The sequence below is a fragment of the Diabrotica undecimpunctata genome, chromosome 6 (genome assembly GCF_040954645.1).
Source record: "Diabrotica undecimpunctata isolate CICGRU chromosome 6, icDiaUnde3, whole genome shotgun sequence".
NCBI lineage: Eukaryota > Metazoa > Arthropoda > Insecta > Coleoptera > Chrysomelidae > Diabrotica > Diabrotica undecimpunctata.
This window is the reverse complement of record NC_092808.1, coordinates 33,699,165-33,722,652: the sequence shown is the minus strand read 5'-3', so window position 1 is coordinate 33,722,652 and position 23,488 is coordinate 33,699,165. Positions and strand designations below refer to the sequence as shown.

At 32.2% G+C, this 23,488-nt stretch overlaps 2 protein-coding genes across 4 annotated transcripts in view; one reads left to right on the top strand and one right to left on the bottom strand.

Annotated features, from left to right (window-relative positions):
* Positions 1 to 10,331, top strand: part of LOC140443377 (cytochrome P450 4c3-like) — a 30,773-nt gene extending 20,442 nt beyond the window's left edge. For both annotated transcript variants that reach the window (XM_072534608.1, XM_072534607.1), the window contains 3 exons: positions 899 to 1,070; positions 9,788 to 9,961; positions 10,014 to 10,331. In XM_072534608.1, coding sequence (XP_072390709.1) covers positions 899 to 1,070; positions 9,788 to 9,961; positions 10,014 to 10,171 — 504 coding nt within the window. In that variant the 3' untranslated portion in view covers positions 10,172 to 10,331. The remainder of the gene's footprint in view (positions 1 to 898; positions 1,071 to 9,787; positions 9,962 to 10,013) is intronic.
* 7B2 (Secretogranin_V domain-containing protein 7B2) overlaps positions 1 to 23,488 on the bottom strand; it is a 90,849-nt gene that overhangs the window by 43,900 nt on the left and 23,461 nt on the right. For both annotated transcript variants that reach the window (XM_072534609.1, XM_072534611.1), the window contains exon 5: positions 23,002 to 23,134. In XM_072534609.1, the coding sequence (XP_072390710.1) occupies positions 23,002 to 23,134 (133 nt within the window). The remainder of the gene's footprint in view (positions 1 to 23,001; positions 23,135 to 23,488) is intronic.

The window sequence follows — 23,488 nt, the reverse complement described above, 5'->3', positions numbered from 1 at the left end:
ATAAAAAAATAAGCAGATACAACATGGCAGAGAAAAACGAATATTAGACAATCGTTGGCGGAAACGAAGAACGACTATGTAAGGAAGGCTCCACCAGAATCGACAGAAGACGCTAAGCATGATAATGATGATGATATCTTCTTCTTCACGTGCCATATCAGAGTTATTCGATGTTGGCGATCGCCATTGCGAATGCTTCTCAATCTTCTGCCACATGGAATAATTGTCCTGCATTTGATGATGATACTACGTCGCATAATTTGTAGGAAGTCCTAGGGAAGGGCTTCCTACTGAGGTGCTCTGGTGAGTCTTAAATAGGACGAAATACGTATAAGCAAATTGTAGAAGCACTATACATGAAATCAAGTCTTAACTGTCTTTTCTATATCTTTATTTACTCGTATTTTGAGTATTAGAAGCCAGTTCATGAAAGGTTCTTCCTCAGATGAAGCGATATGATGTGGTATGCAATTTTAGATTCCCCATATCAATTTATTTTCTGGTCTATTTGCTTTGTATATCGTAGAGGGCACAGATTTGCGTAAAAATCTGAATTTTGGTTTCGAACATGTAGTAGAAATCTTAGGATTTTTACTAGTTGCTTTATAAATAGACTCATTTATTGGTTTCTATAGATTTCTCTAGTATTTGCGTAACTACGAAGACAGCATCGTGACATGATTTTGCGCTACTGCCTGCTTATCTGATGGTGTCAATATTCACTTTTATATCAATAATTTTATTTAAATGCTTATTTATCATTCTTTCTTGACCATCTTTCAATTTGTACAAATTGCTTTTTAATTGTAGTGCAAATAATTAATTATTTGTATGTTGACAATCTAAATTTTCATTTTAAGGCATTGTGTATGTCAAAAACAATGTGTTTTTATTGTAGGAAAAAGCCATTAACGAACAAAAAAATATGTTCAGTGATTTAAAAAATGCAAAACCCACTATGGCCAATCTAAACGATATGAAATACTTGGAACTAGTAATAAAAGAAACTCTAAGATTGTTTCCCCCCGTACCGATGTTTGGCAGAATCGTAGATGAGGAATTTGAATGGAGTAAGATTTGTTAAATCTATTCATATATTAAGCAATAGTTATTGAGAGTATATTTTATACTCGTACAAATTTTAAACGATAAAACGTAAAGCTATTTAAGTGTTCTGAGTAGTATTTTAAAATACATTCTTAAGAGATTTTGTAGTTCTGTAAAAACAACAAGCCAGCATTTTTTTTCTGTTTGAGATTTGTTTTAATCTCTGTATATATATATATATATATATATATATATATATATATATATATATATATATATATATATATATATATATTATTGTGATATTTAAAGTCTTGGTGCGCCAAGCAATAATTAGCTAATTAATTTTTTTAATTAATTAAAATTATTTCAATGATGTGATTATGACTCTATCACAATTTTTAATTCTTTTATCTCAGGGTTAAAATTCGTGCTTCAATATCTATGCTATTACATGTGAAAGGTAAGGTCCAGAGAATACCGGAATAATAAAAAACACATATAATCTAACACTATGTATTGAAAAAAAAATAATGAAATAATTCACACTCAAAAGTTTTCAATAAACAAATCTCATATAAGGATTCTCAAAATTTTGTTCTCCGTACGTGAACAATCAAAATTAATGGTACAAACAATATTAATTGAAAACTCAAAATCCAAACTATTCTAACTCTCCTAATCAAAATATTTATATCCTTTCTAAATTACGTGTAAAAATTGTGTTATCAATAAAAGAAAAAAAAAACTTCAGAACAACAAAAAATATCTCTCTCTGATGATGAGTGGTCCAAATCCTTGTTCCTTGTAGACTGTATTATCTCCTCTCAACCGCTCCCTATGTAATCAGCAATCTTACAACAGATTGTTGCAAGTATATCGTCCTTAATGATCTCCTTCAAAAGCACAAATCATTCAAATTATGATAGCCTTTCTCCTCTCGATAAACTGAATTCAATAACTTTCCTTCTCCGAAATGTTTGTTGGATATTATCCTACTTATCTGAATTCTTTTAATGTTTTTGAACTTTGAAATATTTTTAAACAAACCAATATTTTTCTCGATTTTACATATCATAACAATATATATATATATATATATATATATATATATATATATATATATATATATATATATATATATATATATATATATATTTATTTATAGTTATCAAATTTCCCTGGTTCAAGGATAAAGAATCAGAGGAACCAGATAAAACCAAAGAGGAAATCAGCGTTAAAAGGTACGGAGAACAACAAAACACCTGGAGAAGATGGGATTGTAGGTGAAATGATAAAACTAGGAGGCGAATGCGTCATTAACTCTTTTTAATGCCTGCCTCTTTCAAAGAATTATACCAGAAAAATGGAATAGTGACATTATGATAATATTGCATAAAAAGGAGATGTAACAGAAATTGGAAACTATAGACCTATCAGCATGTTATCTTATTTATGTATGCTCTTTATGAAAATAATTAATAGCAGACTGGGACCTAAGCTAGATTTTCACCAACCAATAGAGCTAGCCGCTTTAGAACAAACGAACTTTTTTCTTTAAATTCCATATTCTATCGAAGGTTGGAAATCATCATGGCTATGTGGACCCTGTGGACTGCCACTCTAAATAGTTCTGCACTACTGCATTCAAACTATTCCCTTATGCTCTTAAGCCTCGATATTCTTCGTCTTCCCACATTTCGCTTTCCTCGAATTTTGCCTTACATAATAAGCTGCAATAATGAGTATCTTTGCCCTCTCATAATATGGTCTAAGTACTCAAGTTTTCTTCTTTTGATAGTCAATATTATTTCAGCTTCATTTCCTATTCTTCTAGTAACTTCTGCGTTTGACATTCTTTGAGTCCATGATATTCGCAGGATTCTTCTGTAACACTAAAATTCAAAATCAGCCAACTCATTTAGATGCACTTGTTTTAATGTCCATGCTTCCAAACCATAAAGAAGAGTAGTGAATACCTAACTCCGAAGCATTCTTAGGCGTAGTCCTAACCTTATATCCAGAAAACAAAGAAACTTTAACGAAAAAAGTTTAACGAATGATGCACGTGCTATTTCAATACGTGTCTTAATTCCTTTGGTTTGGTCTACATTTGATGTTATCCATGTTCCTAAGTATTTGTAGGTACCACACTCTCAATTACAGTATCCTCAACAATCAATTGGATGTTTGCATCTGCTGATTTAGTCATGATCATGCATTTAGTTTTTTCAAATTCATCCTTAGTCCGTATTCATGACAGTATTCATTAAGTCGCTGCATTACGTTCTGTAAATCATTGTTGTTTCCGTCATTATTACTGTATCGTCTACAAAACGCAAGTTATTCAAAACTTCTCCATTGATAGATATACTTTTTATTGAATCTGAGAGCGCTTCTCGAAATACCACCTCACTGTAGACATTGAAGAGTAGTGGTGACAGTACGCAATCCTGGCGGACTCCTCTTTTTATTTTGATATCTCGGGTGTTCTGTTTGTTCTCATATCACGACTGTCAATATTTTTGCTTTTTGATATATCTACAAGCTTTTTATGTTGAACCTGATCAAATGCCTTTTTAAAATCAACAAAACATAAGTACATTTCCTGATTTATATCCATGCATTTCTGGGCCAGCACATTCAAGCCAAACAAAGCATCTCGTGTGTCCATATCATTTCTAAAGCCAAATTGTGTGTCACTAATTTCATATTCAAGAGTTTTAATAATTCTGCGGTGTATTATTTTCAAAAATGTTTTAAGTGTGTGACTTATTAAAGCTATTGTTCTGTGATCTGAGCAAGATATGGCACTTGATTTTTTGGGTATTGCCACAAAGGTCGATTGCAGCTATTGTCTGCAGATTCTGGCAGTCTGATATATTAGATTAAAGTGTTCAACCATTACATCAATAACATCTTCATCAATGAGTTTTAATAATTCGATGGGCACATCACCTGGTTCGGTAGCTTTGTCCTCTTTTGTGTTTTTAATGGCATAGATGACTTCTTCTCGTAATATTGGTTGTTCGGTATCCTCTGTGGTTTCTAATGATAGTTCTTCTCTTTCATCATTAAATAGCTTTTGAACTTTTTTTTAAATTTAAATTTCTGATCCACGGCTAACCTTGCCGCAAACTCTGAGTGTCGTTCGTATGTGGTATCCCGGTTACTGACGTTGTTCTTCTTTTTTTTTTGCTACCATCAATACATTTTGGTACCATCAATTATCTTTCTTACTACCGCCCTGAATAGCTAAATGGAGGCTCAATCCATCTCTAGTCCAGTCAATGACCATTTTCCCGCATAATTTTCTAAAAATTTTTTTTATTAAAAATTACGCCGGGAATGAATATACTAACCAATTTTTAGCAACTTTTGTCTTTTACTAATTTTTTATGAAAGTAAATATTTTTTTATGAGATTTGAGAATTAGTCAAAAATAAGTTTTTTAAAAGCAAAGAACATCAATAGAAACAGACATACTAACATATATAGAACAAAAAAGACTAAAGTGGTATGGACATGTAAGAAGAACTAGCGACAGCAGATGGATAAAGAGAATAACCGAATGGAGCCCCATAGGAAGGAGGAAAAGAGTACGACCCCGAAAATCCTGGAGGAACGAAGTAGACGACGCCATGAGTAAGAGAGGACTAAACGATGAAGAATGGAACAACAGAGAGAGATGGAAACGGTTGAGCGAGGGAAGGCAGTGAATACTGTAGAATCCCTAAATATATCTTCTTCTTAGAGTGTCATATCCCTACGGAACGTCGGCGACTACCATGCTTATAATATTTTTATACTGATCTCGGTCTTGCGCTACGTGTAGCAATTGGTCCGCTGTCAAACCTGTCCACTGCCGCAAATTCCTCAACCAAGAGAGTTTCTTCCGTCCTATCCATTTCTTTCCTTCGATTTTACCGTTGAGAATTAGCCGAAGGAACTCATATCTTGGTCCTCTGATTATATGTCCAAGATATTCTAGTTTCCGCCTCTTAATAATATTTAATAGAGTTCGTTGATGTCCCATTCTTCGAAGAACTTCTTCGTTTCTAGTTCTGCTAGTCCATGGAATTTTAAGTATCTTCGATAAAACCACATCTCAAACGCCTCGATTTTATTCATGATATCGGTGTTTAAAGTCCAAGTTTCACATCCATACAAAAGTACAGACCACACGTAACATCTTGTAAACTTTTCATATTATTATTTTATATTATATATATATATATATATATATATATATATATATATATATATATATAAATATATGTGTATATATATGTATATATATATATAATATATATATATATATATATATATATATATATATATATATATATATATATATATGTTTTTTATTAAATGTTAATGTCTTATAAAAATTGAAGGTTATAAAAAAAGAATGTTTGGTTTATAATGTCGGTTCTTCTTCGTCACATCTACATGAAAATGCTTCTTATAGAAAATGGTGTTATCGAAGCAGTTAATGAATTTGTATTCATGAAAGTGCTTGAGAACACTGAATACATTTGTTATTTTGGGCTCATTCTACTTCTGAAATCAATCCTCAGTTATATCGAGAAATACAAAGGTAAAACTCTACAAAACATTAATACGCCCAGTCCTAATGTATGGTTTAGAGACCTGGACTCTATGTAATGAATGTAATGAAATGTAATGACCTAAAAAGTAATGAAAACATGTAAGGATGTTTCGAAAATAAAGTACAAAGTCAAATCTATGGAGCGGTGAATGAGACTGAAGTATGGAGAAGACGATTCAACTTCGAACTTTATAGAAAATACGAGTATTAGGAACTTGATATTGTAAAATATATTATGATAGGACGTTTGAGGTAAGCATGTAAGCGAATGGAATAAAATGACCTAACTAGAAAACTGCTCCTTAATAGACCCATTGGTCAGAGAAGAAGAGGAAGACTCAAAACAAGAGAAATATGGGAATAAATGCTTGGCGGAGGAAGGCGATAGATAGGGTCGACAAGAGAGAAATTATTGAGGAGGCTAGAACCCACACAGTGTTGTAAAGCCAGAATTATGATGATGATACCGCTTATAGATATTTTTATCTCAAAGCAGAAGTATATAAATCCATGTATTGGATGAAAAATCTGGAACATGGACTGGGAAGAGACTGGTTGATAGGAAAGGTAGACTTCTTAGCCGTGAAGATATATGTGACGAAGGTAAGTGTGTGCTTCCCATACCGGCGATGTCGATAGACTCCCATACGTCGGTCTGGATCTTTAATAGTAGATTTGAAGTAAAAGTGGAGTATGAGAATGTGTTGTGGGTATCAAAAGGTACGAGAGGCATGGTCATATGTTATACGGATAGCTCGAGAACTAAGAAAACCGTATGATAAGGTATGATCTTCGTGAATGGGAATCTTCCTTTATATGTCTAGCTTTTACCTTAATAAACATGTTACTGTTTTTCAAGCGGACACATTGGCCCTGCATGACGCGGTAGTGACAACGATCAAAGTTGGAGTTCAGAATCATGATATAATTATGAACTCAGACAGCCAATCTGCTCTGAAAGCATTCTTAAATCCTATCAAACGATAGAGTTGTATAACAACCTGTTTTAAAGCACTGAATGAGTTGTATGCTAAATATGACAAAGTAGCTATTAGATGGGTACCTGGGCATTATAGTATTGGGGGAATGACGCTATCGATGAAGCAGCTAATAAAGGTACAGAGCAGGTGTATTACAGACCTGATCTTTTTACCCAGCTTCGTATCAGAAATGTAAAAATGATATACGGAAGTTTTTCCTAGATCAACTCCTGGCACAATGGAATGGAAGGACCGATTATCGTCAGACTAAGGAGTCTGTCGTCTCAATCTTGTTAGGAAATCAACTAACTGCTTTGAGTCGATTGCCGGCTTTATTAAGCAGACGGGGCATCTTAAATGGAGGCAATCCTGAATATGGATAAATCTTTATTAACCTCACTAGGAGGAAACTGATACGGTAAAGACAATGGGTCTAAGATCTGCGTCCAGCCCATAAAAACAATTGTTAAACAGCTTTAGGAGAGACAGGAAGAAGTAAGCTAACAGGTTTGTTATGAGACAATTATGAATGTGGGACAAATGCCAGATAAATTGAGAGGCAGTATATTGGAACTTGTAGCTTAAGCCTTAATATATTTGAAGAGCTTAATGTGAAACAATGACAAGCCACACATGAGTTCAAAAAGAGTTAGTGCTATGATCGGTTAAAGTAATAGTATAACAAGCCACTAAAAATTTATTTCAGCTCGTCGTTAATAGATGACGCGACAAACCTATGGTAACAGTGTTGCATAGATCTAGTTTGTCTTAGTATCTACTCGACATAATGACAAGCCACATCAAAATGGCGAACATGGGCGAAAGCGATTCAGATATTTCTGTGAGTTCTGACGATTCTAGTAGGACAAATACTGAAGTTCAGTCGACATTCGATGACAGTGACCGTGATCCTGACTTGTCATATTATTACCATTAAAGATTAAAGTATGATTGTAGTGGCTTGTGACATGGCTTGTTATATTATTGCATTTTGTTGTAGGATAATGAACAAGGTCCGTTAAGAAAAAGGACAAAACCAAACACACCCGACAAAACTCCAACAAGTCGATGGAGACAAAGCAATGAAGTGAAGTGTAGGGAAAAGCTTCAGGGCCACGAGAGCAATATTTTTAACGAATTCTGGAACCTCGGTTCATGGGAGTTACAAAATAGCTACTTATTCGGATGTATAGATATTGTTAAGAAGAAAAGGTCCTACCGAAAGAAGAAAAAACATCAAGAATCGCATAGAAAGAGCAATGCAGTCTACTCCATTAATGTTAATGGTGAAACTACACGTGTCTGTAAAACAGAATTTTTCAATATCCACGGACTTAAAGCTTCTAAGGGCAGAGTAAATAACATTGTTCACAAGAAGATAGAAGGAAATCTAGTGCCAGAAAGAGACAACAGAGGAAAGCATACAAACCGTGTGAACAAAATATCTGATTCTGAAATACTAAGTGTTAAAAACCACATACATTCGATTCCAAAGTATCAAAGTCACTACAGTCGACACAAGAACATGAATAAAGTTTATCTGGATCATAACATGAGTATAGCCAGTCTCTATTTGGATCGATATGTCCTTTGGTGTACAGAAATGGGAATTGAACCAGTCAAGGAGCATACTTACCGTAAAATATTTTGTACCGAGTATAATATTGGATTCAAGCTGCCAAAATCAGATACTTGCAAGACATGCGACGAAATTAATATCCAAATAGAGTCAGCAAAATTAGAAAAAAATGATTATAGCGAATTAACAACAAGACTTAACTTGCACAAGTGTAAGGCTCAGGCAATGCAACAACTACTGAAGAGCGAAACAGTCCAGTCCAAAATTGATAACAGGACATGTGTTATATCGTTTGACTTGCAGCAAGCGTTACCGATTCCCAAATTAACCACTGGTCCTGCATTTTATTGCAGGAAAATCTGGATGTATAATCTAGGAATCCATGATTGTACGAAAGACGCTGGTCATATGTTTGTCTGGACAGAAAACATTGCAAAAAGAGGAAGTGATGAAATTGCATCAATACTCATAAAATTTTTAAGCTCAAAGATAGGTGAAGTAGAGCATCTCGTTTTCTTCACGGATAATTGTCCCGGGCAAAACAAAAACTGGCTTTTAATGTCTTTATGGTTCCAGTTAGTGAAGGAACAAAAGTTTAAGTCTATTACACACCATTTTTTAGTCAGCGGACACACTCACCTTCCCTCCGACAGGGATTTTGCTCTTATAGAAAAACGACATAGAAAGTATGCTCCGCTTGTGTACTCTCCTGAGGAATGGCAAAAAATTATAAAAGAATCTAATAAAAAGAAGCCCTTCAACTTAACTGTTATGAAGCAGGAAGATTTCCTCAATGTACAACCACTCTTAGAGAACGTTAAAAAGAGTACTCGCACTGATGACCAGCAATCTTTGGATTTTTCCAATGTTTTTTCCTTTTTGTTCAGGAGTGATAACAGACAAGCATTTTACGTTAAACATTCTGTGAATGGTACCTACAACCCCGTTAGTGTTGTCAAGAAGGGACGTCCTAATGTGCTTACTGTATCTGCTTTAAAACAGAAGTATATTGAGCACATTCGGATTGCAAAAAAGAAACTCGAAAATGTAAGATCATTATTACCCTACATACCTTCAGTGTATCATCCATTCTACAAGAGTTTACGAGAGGATGTCAGCCCTGATGTTGCTGATGAGGTCGCCGAGTTGGTTGATTAAATAAGATTTTGGGTACTTATCACTAATGTAATAATGTAACAAGCCACATTTTTTTAATAAAGACTGTTTTTATCTCAACTTTGGAGTAATTTTATTAATATTGTTATAAATATAGTTCCATAGCGCAACATACACCCACATATCTAAATTAAAACAACAAAAGTTGTTACTGGATTTTATAATATTATTTTTAACATTAAAAGTCAAATATCTCACTTTTGCCTTTTTGAGGCTTGTCATTGTTTCACATTAAGCTCTTCATTTATATGTGATAAAACAAAAATAATATATTCCGCTATGGTTGCAAAACACTAAAATTCTCATGGTATATTTTTTATAAAACTTCAATTTTAATTTTATATTTTAATTATTTTTATCAATTGAATTTATTTTCACTTATTTATTTTTCAGGCAATATTGTATTCCCAAAGGGACAGGAAATAACTATGTTTCCATTTATATGTCATCGAAATCCAGCATATTTCCGAGAACCACTTAAATTTATACCCGAGAGATTCGAAACAATGTCCGGTAAACATCCCTATACGTATATACCTTTCAGCGCTGGAGCAAGAAATTGCATAGGTAAAAGTATTTTGTCTATAAATTTTATTTTACTTTATATTTTTTATTTTAGGTCAAAAGTTTGCCATGTTAGAATTAAAGAGTGTGGTGTCTAAAATTTTACGGCATTATGAGTTATTACCAGCTGCAAATTTTACAATGAAGCTTGCTCCAGAATTAATTTTAATATCAAAATCTGGCGTATATTTATCAATTAAAGAACGAACTTAAAAATTAAATATTTTGTATTTATGATCTAACTCTGAAGGGATAAAAATAAATACAAGAAAATCCGAGATGATGACAATAAAAAGTTACAAAATCTAGTAATCTATATAAATGAACAACAACTAGGGGTTGATAAGTATAAATAACTGTGAGTATTTTGAGTATAGTAAGTATCATGAAAGGTAAAATCGAGGGCCGAGAGGAATGCGGATGTCGTGGTTCAAGAATATTCGTGATTGGCGTGGAATACGCAGTGCCGAACAACCATTTCGAATAACTGACCACCGTGAACTGTAATTCGTCAATGCAATTGCCAACGTTAGGGGACTAAATATGACACCGAAATAAGAAGAAGAAGAAGTGATTAATCAAGAGCTGGATTGAAATCGCTAACAGTGCGTTCCTAAAAATCAAGAATGTTATTTTGTAATATTCATATCTCTATACCGCAGCGCAAAAGACTAGTTTAGTTCTGTTCAATATGAGTGGGCTCTTAACCACCATTCCACTCAACCTAAGAGAACTATTGCGACTCATCCGTAGGTTAAAGTTGCCCAGCATGAGAGAATTTAAAACCATGTATTGAGTGGAAGGTTTATAAGACGCTAGGTAAGCAAAAAAATAAGAAGCAGAAAAGACAATGAAATCAATAGGTAAAGGGGAGTTCGTGTAACCTTCTAATAAAATTTATTAGTTTTACTGTGAAATAACAACAGTTCATTTTGGCGCTTCGATTTCGATTTCGGAAATCTTCCTCAAAATAGCTACGAAGACATGAATAATTCCAACCTCTTTGAAGACTGGTTGTAAAGCGTTCTGCCAACTCTAGCCAAAAATGCAGTGTCATATAACGCGTCCTACCATAACAGAACATATAAAAAATACCAACAGATGCTATGCAAAAAACTGATATTCAAGATTGAATGCAAAAAAAAATAGATGAAATCATTAAATCATCATGTAGATATGTGCTTAAATTGCCACCTTACCACTGTGAGTTAACCCTACACTGCTCAATGTATCATTTTGTGATAATACATTACCATCTTTGAGTTGTTTTAATAAGAATAAACTATGAATTATGCTTATCTACAGGTATTCAGTGCTTGACCGCACAAATATCAAACTAAGAATTATTGTGCAGCTGACTTATAAAATGCGATTATCTCGAAAACGGTTTAATTTTCAGGTTACTAACAAGTATACCTTTTCTTTGTAAAAATAATGTATCTTAAATATTTTTTAACACAAATAGAGCTAACTTAAGCAGCAAAAAAGTTAAGCGCAAATTTATGCCATCCATGTGGCATATGTGGCGCCCTCTATTAGTTACATTAAAGTAAGTATAAAATTATAATTTATCCTACTCAAAAGCATCTAACCTTAAATTTTTGTCCAAAAACATTCACAAACGTATAAGTTATAGCGAAAAATAAAATTTTAAATTTCCACTTTAACACCCTGTATCTTTCTTAATATCAACATTTTATTAAATCAAGTTGGCTTAAATTGTAATAGTTTAAAGTGTAGGATCTACGGTTTCCGTTTGTACAATTACTTAAGGACCACCCTGTATAATTTTGTCCAAATGCAGTTTGTATCAAAATTGATACATTACCGAAAATGTCCTGAAATCAAAAAAAATAACGTTAAATTTTTTTTAAGTATTTTTTTCGGACTTCTTTATAAAATAGCTATACATATAATTTTTTTCAATCTAAAATTAAAAATTGAGCATTGTAGGGTTAAACCCCATTGAGCTAATATGGTACAAGTAAAAAGTGAAGTTGCAAGAAAATATACGACATTTCAATTAAGTGACATATAAAAGTACTTTTCAATGAAGCATTGAATAATGTTACATCGAATTTCTGGAAAAATGCCATCATCCATGTAGATGGCATTATATCCAAGATGTGAAAACTCGAAAATGGTTGCGTTTCGATTTAATTTGAGGTTCTTACCACTCCCTGACACGTGTTTCTGGGTCTTCCCGTCATCAGAGAGAGCTTGTAAGAAAACTCAAACTAAACCAAAACGCACCGGCTACTCGGCAATTATAGACAAAATAATTACCAGAGTATGCTACTAGAGACATCTAGTGATGAAAGATGAAGTTAAATGTGTCGATAGCAATTAAAGTAAATTGTATACTCACGCTTAATCAAGCCATTAAGAGCGATGCTGGGAATATTTATATTCCACTAAGCATCAACAATTTACCCATGTAAATTACTATCTTTCTTGTACTCATTGCGTCGAGTAAGGACGATAAATATGCGAAAATGGTTGCGTTTCGATTTAATTTGAGCTTCTTACCACTCCCTGACACGTGTTTCTGGGTCTTCCCGTCATCAGAGAGAGCTTGTAAGAAAACTCAAACTAAACCAAAACGCACCGGCTACTCGGCAATTATAGACAAAATAATTACCAGAGTATGCTACTAGAGATGACGGGAAGACCCAGAAACACGTGTCAGGGAGTGGTAAGAAGCTCAAATTAAATCGAAACGCAACCATTTTCGCATATTTATCGTCCTTACTCGACGCAATGAGTACAAGAAAGATAGTAATTTACATGGGTAAATTGTTGATGCTTAGTGGAATATAAATATTCCCAGCATCGCTCTTAATGGCTTGATTAAGCGTGAGTATACAATTTACTTTAATTGCTATCGACACATTTAACTTCATCTTTCATCACTAGATGTCTCTAGTAGCATACTCTGGTAATTATTTTGTCTATAATTGCCGAGTAGCCGGTGCGTTTTGGTTTAGTTTGAGTTTTCTTACAAGCTCTCTCTGATGACGGGAAGACCCAGAAACACGTGTCAGGGAGTGGTAAGAAGCTCAAATTAAATCGAAACGCAACCATTTTCGCATATTTATCGTCCTTACTCGACGCAATGAGTACAAGAAAGATAGTAATTTACATGGGTAAATTGTTGATGCTTAGTGGAATATAAATATTCCCAGCATCGCTCTTAATGGCTTGATTAAGCGTGAGTATACAATTTACTTTAATTGCTATCGACACATTTAACTTCATGTGAAAACTCTTTTTACCCCGATAATTCTTATCGGGGGCTCTACTATAATATATTAACAATGCGTTGTAATCGACCGTACTATATAATAATTTCAAAACAAACATATCAAACTGTGACTAACGATTTTCGAGTATCCGGTTTTTAGTAAACACTTTTTGACTCTGATAACTTTTTACATTAAATATTTACAATTTACATTGTGGGACAATTTATTCGAGGATTAAAATCCAATAAGAATAAGATTAAAACATTAAGCGTTCCAAACAAAAGCAGAGAATTATTTTTGTATGATACGGCCAGTGTGGTAACTACTGAATTTTTAAAGGGTTTTATTTAAGAATCAGCAATATATATTACACCATTGGTTTACAATACATTACAATTGGAACTCTGTGGAGCAGTAATTTTATCGCGTTTGACCAATAATGTCAAAACTTATTATGGCCACTAGACACATAGACAGATTCCTCGATAGTACGAGCCCTAACAACTATATCTTGAAACAAGCAGTTATTTTGCAAATAAAATACCAAGTTACCGAAATTCTTTAATAAATTTTTTTTTAATCGTAAATATGAAATTAACAATATTTTTTATGATATATGGAACTACTTTTGCAGTTTAATTATATATTTTATTTTGAATACTATTTAATTCATTGTTTGATACCCAAAAATGCTGACAACTAAAGATTGGAACAAGAGGTTTTTAACAAATTAAAATAAACATTAATAAGGCGTAACGTCACACTTAGCTTGAATACCAGCCCGAACTCTATTAGGTATTGTATCAACTAAGCCTTCACATAAGTAGGGTTGAAATTATTCCATATTTCTTGCAATTTAGCACGTAGTTGTGGCAAAGTACGCTGAGGGTTATTTCTTAGGCGTTGTTTCATTTTGTGCCAAAGTATCTCTATTGGATTAAGATCCGGGCTGCTAAAAGGATGTGACAAAACTTTAATGTCATGTTCTCCCATCCATTTTTTGGTAGATTTAGCCGTATGGTATGAGGCTCCGTCCTGATGAAAGATAAAATCTCCGGATGGAAACAACTTTGCCGCACTTGGTAGAAACGAATGTTCAAGGATATCTTGATATTTGGCTGCTTTTACTATGGCCTCAATAAAATGTAAAGTTCCCAACCCTTTAGCCGACAACTCCACACCATAATGCTCTGTGGAAACTTTACAATCCTTTTGAGACAATCCTTATGGAATGGTTTTGTTTCTTCGCTAATCAAACGCTTTTGATAATCTCCTATATAGACATCAAATTTGCTTTCGTCGCCATGGATAACTTTGTCCCTGTGATGTTTGGTCTACGAAAGTTTTGATTTAGCCCAAATGTAATGACTCCGGTTTTGAGTTTCCGTCAACAATGGTTTTTTTGGGCTTACGCGAATAAATCAAAAAATAGAAAATTTAAATCGCAAAGAAGAACTTATATAAAAACTAAGACCACTTTTGTAGATATATTTGTGACAGGATTCTCTGGAAACATTCATCCCAGTTTCTCTGTTCCTTCTAGCAGTTACTTCTAGTAGTGTATTTCTTCTTCCCGACTTACGTAATCTAATCAAATGCCATATACTCCTGCTTTTAGACGGCCTGAACTTTTGCCCCGAACATCAATCCTGGCAGTTTCACCCTATTTCTTAATTATATTAAACACAGTAGTTGTTGCTACAGTCAATTCACTGGAAATTTCACGCATTGTTTCCCTTTATGGTACTGATAAATAATAATTTCTCGAATTTTTGGATCAGTAGGTTTTCCACGTGCCATTTCCATCTTGCTCGTAATAAAACTGATGGTTGTCTTTATTCATACTCAAATGACGCGTGACAATTATTGTTGATAACGCACTACCTACTTGTATGTTTGATTTCAAAGCCTTCTTTGCGCCAGGCTAATAAAATTTAAGGAACGTGAGGAAAAGCAAAACATGTTCCAATATTTAGTTGTTAGCAGTTTTCGATTATCAAACTATTAATTCAATAGTAATCAATATAAAATATATAATTGGGCCGCAAAAATAATTCCATACATTAAAAAAAAAATAAATTTCATATTTACAATTAAAAACAATCAAATAAAAGAATTTTCGTTAAATTGGCATTATATTTGCAAAATAACTGCCTGTTCCAAAATATAGTTGTTAGGGCTCGTACTTAGTTGGTTGAAAACATCAGCCAATGTATTGAAGACGTTTGTCAGTAACCGCGTAGCAGAGATCCAGGAAACCACTTGGTTTGCGCAGTGGAGTCATGCGCCAGGTAAGAACAATCCAGCAGATCTAGTGTCCAGAGGTGTGGAACCGGATAAAATAATGGAATTCAACTTATGGTGGCTCATGCAAGACTCAGATAAATGGCCAAATTTACAAGTCTGAATCTGAACTTTTAGAAGAATTTTTAAAATACCATAAAGGGATAATAATATTATAATAGTATTATTATAATACAACCTGCCGAGGACTTTGCGACACAATTGGTCTCATTTAGCATAATTAGAGCCGCTTCTTTGATTTTATAGTCCTAAAAGAAACGGATGGTAAAAAGAGAAAAATCAAAAAAGTGGCTCTAATTATGCTAAATGAGACCAATTGTGTCTCAAATTCCTCGGCAAAATGTAGTAGGATCTGGTTACCCATATTAAATGAGGAAGTTATTAATAGGAAAATACCAGTATTAGTAAGTCAGTAACATATAAAGAATACATCATTTATGTTTATTAAAGTGCATAATTTATGTTCATTAAACAAACATATAAAATCAGAATTTGGTGTTTATTGAAAGTAAACTAAATGCACGACCAAATACTTACCATGTCGGAATAATATTATGAGGTTTTTTTCCTGGTTTTTCCCTCATAATTTACTATGGAATCACTAACAGGAGAATTTTACTGTCATCATGACATGTATTTGTCTTTTTAAAGAAGAATTACATGCTATGATTTTATTTCTGACGGATATTCTCAAGTTAAAGTTGACTTTCTGTAATCGACTGAACTATCTTACAAGTAAAGTCGTCCCAGGAACGCAACCCAACAATATTGGCAATATCATTTTAAAGTTGTCTACTTTAAAATGTATAATGTATGTCTGAATTGTCAATATAAATGAATCAGATAAAATTAAATTATTAGAAGAATTTTTCACCAAGTAATAACAAAAACAAAATTTGTTTAATTTAATAATGTTTGTATTTTGAGAACGATTTCCGAAGTGGAAATTGAATCGTCAATAAACTTACTTTAACCTTTAATTGTGGCTTATTCCCATTTAAATAGTAATATATATTATATAATACTTATAATTAATATTTCAAATATCAGGGTGGTACAAAAAAATAATGTACATAATAAAAAAGAAAATTAGGGTCACAGAAGGAGGAAAATAAAAATAGAATAAATAATTAAAGAAGCGTCATAACGAATTGAACATCCTGACTAAAGACTTTGAGAATCTGGCTTGCCAGAATCATTAAAAGATTCTTAAGGCAGGAACAAATAAAATTATCATGTATATGATTGTCGACATTCGTTAAATGGGAGGTATTAAATGAAACAAAAAAAAACGAATAAGATGTTGATACTATCAATATTTATTATCTTTTACGTATGATGAGATTCATTTTTTATTTCAAGTTTGTTTTCTTCAAATTTATGTCTAGCAGAGAAAAGCAAAAAATGCCGAAGTAGTGAAGATATCCAGAAGAGATATAATAAGAAGTGGAAATGTTAAAATCGTATAGGAACCCCGTTTTTTCAAATAAAATTGATAAATAATTTACGGAGATATTTGCAAAAAGCAGTTTTTTTGCACTAATTTATAAATTTAATTAATTTTTTTATTAACAAAATAAAATGTTATTAATACATTTCAACATTGAGGAATTACCGTCCTTTAAATTTGTGCGAAATTTCTTCCCGATCGGTCTAATAGTTTAAAAGTTATTCAATTTGTTTATCCCTGGGACTAATTATTGAAACCATTGAACTTGCCCTATGAATGATGCTAGACACATTTAACAAATTTCATAGGATTCTTTAAGACTTATACTATCTCAGAAGTTAAATGAATAGTGAGTTTTCATCGAAATTATTTACAAAATAAACGTTTGAAAAAGGGGTATGTTTTTTACTTATAAACAATTGTAATAACTTCTATATTTTTCAAGATACAGACTTGTACGTACAACCATTAGATAGCTGGTAAAAAAACTCACATTTATCAAAAATAAACCTTCTATGAACAATAGGAACGAAGTTAGCGACAATTTTTTTGTTGATTATATCTCCATTGTTTATAAACATTAAGAAGTAAAATTTGCACTAATTTTGAATGAAAATCTAAACTTTATATTGAATTTTATAGCTATAAAATTCATCCAATTTTTCGAAACTTAAAACCTTTCGAAACGAAGTTACTTTCGAAAGATCGACATAGGAAAGTGGAGGGGAAACTGTTTTAGCTCCTCGCTGCAAAATTTAATATTATGGTTACGGATTTATCATTTAAAAGCTTCAACAGTTCTGTAGAAATTTCATCAGGTCCATTTGCTTTTCCATTTTTAGCGTTTCTTATTGCGTATTCTACTTCTTCTTTCAATATGTCTGGCCCCGTTGCATTGATTATCTGAGTTAAGTTGTTTCTATCGTCTTCAAATAATTAATTCAGGTATTCTGTCCATCTTTTTATTTTATTCTCTAGATCTACAATAAGATTTCTATCTTTGTCTTTAAGTTTACCTATTTAGCATTTCTTTATGCTTCCTGTTATCTCTTTTACTTTTTTGTGCATATTGAACGCATCGTACTTTTTCTCATAGGTTTCCATTTCTTCACATTTTTCTTTAATCCACTCCTCTTTGGCTTCTTTTATTTTCTTTTTTATGTGTTTATTTATTTCTTTATATTTGTCTGGGTAATTCTTCATCTTTCTTCTTTGTTCCATCAAGTCTAGTATATCTTGTCTCATCCACCCCTTATTCTTTGTTGTTGTTTTTGTAAGATGTTTCTTTCCTGCTGTTTGTATAGCTGTATTTATGTAGGTACTTTAATTTTTGGTTAACGTTGTTTGTATCGTTAATTTGTTGCTGCACTGAACGGAGGTTTTCATTTATTTCTTCTCCTGTTTCTTGTCGTATATTTTTGTTTCTAAGTTTATTTAAATCTAGTGACTTTCTGTGTGGTCTTCTAATCTTTTTTGGTCTCGCCTCTATCACAGTAACTACCGGGTTATGATCTGCGCCTATATCAGCTCCTGGGTACGTCTTAGTACATTTAACAGCATTATGATACCTCCTTGCTATCATAATGTAGTCTATTTGATTTCTCACTATTTTTTCTTTGGTAGGTATGTTGTGGAGATGTCCATGTATATAACCGTCGAGGAGGTAATTTGAAAAAGGTATTTGTTATTACGAAGTCTTCACTTTGGCAAAATTGAATCAATCGATCTCCTCTGTCATTTCTGTTTCCAAGCCCATATTTTCCTACTTGTTCTCCTACCTTACCTTGACCCACCTTGGCATTAAGATCGCCCATTAATATGTTAATGTATGGAAAGACTAACTTAATAAGTGAAGACAAACAACCTGCAACAAAAAGGTTCAGACCTGACAGTGAAGTCGAATAAATGAACCAAATTTTAACTTTTAAACCAATGTATGTAAAGAAAATAAAAAAAGTAAAGTTCAATAAACATTGCAAAATTTAATAAGGCAAGTGATGAAAAAATCGACTTATTTTATCAAAGCAGTAAGGCACATTAGATTAATATTGTATATCATATTTGTAAGAAAAATAGAATAAAAATCAATCTTGTTAATTATAAAAATAAAAACAATTATAATTAATATAAGGAATATAATAATATAATGTGTAAAAAATTACCTGAAATTTAATTTATAAAATATATAAGTATTATTACATCATTGATATAAAATGAAAAAACATATGTTGATTTTCCGAGATTTTCCGAGATTTATGGGGGGTGAAAATTATGTCATCATTATTAATACTGCGACAGACTATTTGAGCAAATTAAAAAAAGTAAGTATTTAGGGTGAATTTCAAATGGACTCAATTTTTCCGAGTTTTGCGAGTTTTCCGAGTGCAAAGGAAGCCGAGATAATGTAAATTTTTCCTACGTGTTGCAATTTGAAGTTCCGATGCCGAAAAAAAAAACGGAGCTGAAACAGATATCCTCTCCACTTTCCTATGTCGATCTTTCGAAAGTACCGTCCTTTCGAAAAATTAGATAAATTTTATAGCTATAAGTTTCAATATAAAGTTTAGATTTTCATTCAAAATTTGTGCAAATTTTACTTCTTAATGTTTATAAACAATGGAGATATGATTTTTTTTTAAATAGTCACTAACTTCGTTCCTATTGGTCATAGAAGGTTTTTTATTTTTTAATGTAATGTAATGTTGTACGTACAAGTCTGTAGCTTGAAAAATATAGAAGTTATTACAATTGTTTATAAGTAAAAAACATACCCCTTTTTCAAACGTTTATTTTGTAAATAATTTCGATGAAAACTCAATATACATTTAACGTCTGAGATAGTCCAAGTCTTAAAGAAACCTATGAAATTTGCTGAATGTGTCTAGCATCATACATAGGGCAAGCTCAATAGTTTAAATAATTAGCCTCAGGGATAAACAAATTAAATAACTTATAGAATATTTGACTGATCGGGGGGAAATTTCGCACAAATCTAAAAGATGGTAATTCCTTGATGTTTAAATGTATTAATACCATTTTATTTTGTTAATAAAAAAATTAATAAAATTTATAAATTAGTGCAAAAAAACTGCTTTTTTGCAAATATCTCTGTAAATTATTTATCAATTTTAATTAAAAAAACGGGAAAATAAAGATATCTTGACATAAAAAATGACATAAATACTGTTTATTTAAAATATAAGGGAAACAATTTATAGACAAAAAATCAAATTGTGACCATAAATTATTGCTTAAAAAAACGCAAGGTAAAACTAGGAGTATCTTTTCATCATCTAGTATCCCCCACCTATGTTTTAAAAGCTTCAGATATCTGCGAAACATTTTTCCACCTTTTTTTTTTAACCAAACTGGGCTAAAAGTATCTGTATTTGACAATATCAAAAAGTATTATAAAGAAATGTTTGAAATTAAAAATAATTTCCAAATATTTATGTTTATTTACATTAACAATACTACTTTGTTCGACATTTCCTCTTCGATATCGCGATAAAGTTGACAATTTAAGTACATATTATTAACTGATAATTAATTTGGATTCAGTGGCCTGTAGAATTTTTCTATAAATATACAAAATATTTTTCACATTGAATGTCGAGAGTATTTGTTTATGATAAGGTAAAAATGCGAGCAACATTGTTAGAAAGGAAAATTTGAGATTTTGCTGATAGTGGGTGATAAATATAAAATATTTCAAGAATTTACAAACAATTTTAATTTCCGATAGTCAGATAAAAACATTGGCATTGAAACTTTAAAAAACAATATTTATTAAATTTGAGACTTGTGGAGACTTTGAGAAAAAGAGCCTCTTCATTGTTAAATTAAAAAATTCATACCTTAAGATCAGGAAAAAGAAAACTGGTTTATATCCATATGTATTATTTTTTGGGATAAAGCAACATTCTTATCAAATGGAACAGGTTCAACCCAAAACTGCTATGCTGGTGGAGTGATACGAATCCAGAAAACAAAGGCTTATTACGAAATTTATAAAGACCCAATAATTGGACCTTTCTTTTCCGACAAATCTTAAACGCGTATCGTTTTGTGTGTTCTTCAAACAATTAAATAAGTGATTTTATTGACAAACTTCACTTAGTTAAATGTAAGGAGACAAGATAAATAATATAGTATGTAAGGAGATATGGTTCCAGCAGGATTGTGTCCCATGTCACAGTAGATAAGATGTACAGTCCATCTAATTTACTTACCGTTGCACGTCATTATCATTGACAGAGATCAAAGTTGACATAGTTGCCAAAGTATAAAAGAATCCTGAATCCATTTTAAATCAAATATGTAACATAATTATTGCAAAAGTGTATTATACAACAAAACAAATTAATATTTAATGTAAATAAATAGAAACAAAACAAGAGTTAAAAAATAATTTTGTTAAAAACAATTTGAACCGCTTGTATGCGTCGTATAAAGATGTAAAATAGAATACTTAAACAAAAACAACACTTTTTTCATTACTTATTTACTTTGAAATGTTTTGTTACAACTAAATTTTCAAATGCTTTTTTCTTTTTTCTTCAGATTTATTTAAATTTCGGTTTTCTGATCGATAGTGATTAGATAGAGATCGATTATTTAGTTATATAGGCCTGGTACGTTTTTTGGGCGGTGATAGAAGTGTATTAGTTTTTACGGCCTGAGAAATATAACTCACAGTAGAAATAGGTAAATTTAAAGCTACAGCTACACGCTAAAACAAGAATGTTTATTTTAAGCATCTACAATAATATACAAAACATACATTTACATACTTCTCTAACAGCAGTCAAGGGTAGAATGGGGCCGTTTATCAATCATGTAAAACCTTCAAAAAACGATCCCGTGTTGCTCATTCTTGATGGCCATTATAGTCATACACGGGATCTAGACGTTATAGACTTAGCGAGAAATGCTAAGTCTATAACGTCAACGTCTATGCTTATGCATAGACGTTATAGACGTTATGCATAACGTCTATGCTTATGCATCCCTCCCCATACGTCACATAAAATCCAACCGTTAGATTTGTGTTTTATGTCTCCATTAAAGACATACTATTCAAGAGAAATCCAAAATTGGTTAAAGAATAATCCTTCTCGAAATGTAGGACCCTTTCAAATAAGTTCATTATTCTGCCCTGCTTATCAGAAATCTGCTACTGCTGAGATATCAGCCAATGGGTTTCGTAAAGCAGGATTTTTTCCATTCAATCGGAATATCTTTTCAGAAGCAGATTTTATTTTAGAAAGACAAAGAGAAAGAACTTCGCATCGACAACATAATTTTGATAAGACTTTGCCATTGGAACCAAATCACACCAGTAGCTCAATTCAACTGTCTATTGAACCCCTCCCCTCCCGGTCGTAGGTTCGTTCTTGTTTATGGCTTGCTGATCATGACATCACCGTCTAGAGTTCGTTAAGTTTGCTACAATATTGATTGTAGCACAATTATTCTCTCCATTTTTGTTAATGTACTTTTATGTCGTAAAGATAATAATAAACGAGATAATTTGATTATTATGCTTCCCGCCTTTTACTAGTTTCTTCTTAACACGGAAAATAACGACCACACGAAAACATTTATAAAAAAGAAATTGTAGAAAATCCCAGTTACAAAAATTTTAGTTCCTACCATTTTTTGTCGAAAAGTTTAAAATGGCGGAGAGATTGAGCAAAAACGGTTCCCCCTTAAATTCGAGATAACGGCTAACGCAAACTGGATGCTCCGCTCCGCAAACAGCTCCGCTGCTGCTTCATCTTTTCCCGCTGTCTTTAATTCTCTTGATTTGATAATATGATTGTTTTTTGTGACATTCCCTTTTTCAGATTTAAGTACCTACCATTATAGAAACTTTTGCCAAGCCATTTACAGAACATTCTATAATAATAATGGCAATCATTAAAATATTGTAATTTTCTCGTTAAGAGCATAAAAAAATGGAAGAAACAAATATGTCCCTATAACACATAGGCTATAATATAGTGTGTAAGTTAAATTAACACTCAGTTCAAAATGCTTACCTGTATATCCTATCGGGCATGGATTCGGTGGACTGCAATAAGCTGGCAAAGTGGATTCGCCTTTATGAACATTCTTATTCTTAAATCCGTTGTGGTGTAGTATTGAATTTTCATCCCTGTCTCCATTCAAATACTAAAAATTAAATTACTAAAAACGGAAGTTTTTTTTTATCATAATTAAGCAGTAGTAATATCTACTAATGTTTTGTGGTTTTAACTACATACATTGGTTTTTAATTTAACTTTAAAATATATACGTGCTTCGTGTGTCGGTGTCATTACTTATGTACGTGTTTAAATAATTGCCAGGCGGCTTATTTCTAAGTTTCATTTAGCATTTGAATAATGTATACATATGTAATATGATCATGTATATGTAATAATGGCTATTTGTATATTGTAACTATACTTGTTTAAATCTGTTATGAGACATATAGACCACATGAGAAGTAAAAAGAACATAATATAATGAGGACTATACTACGAA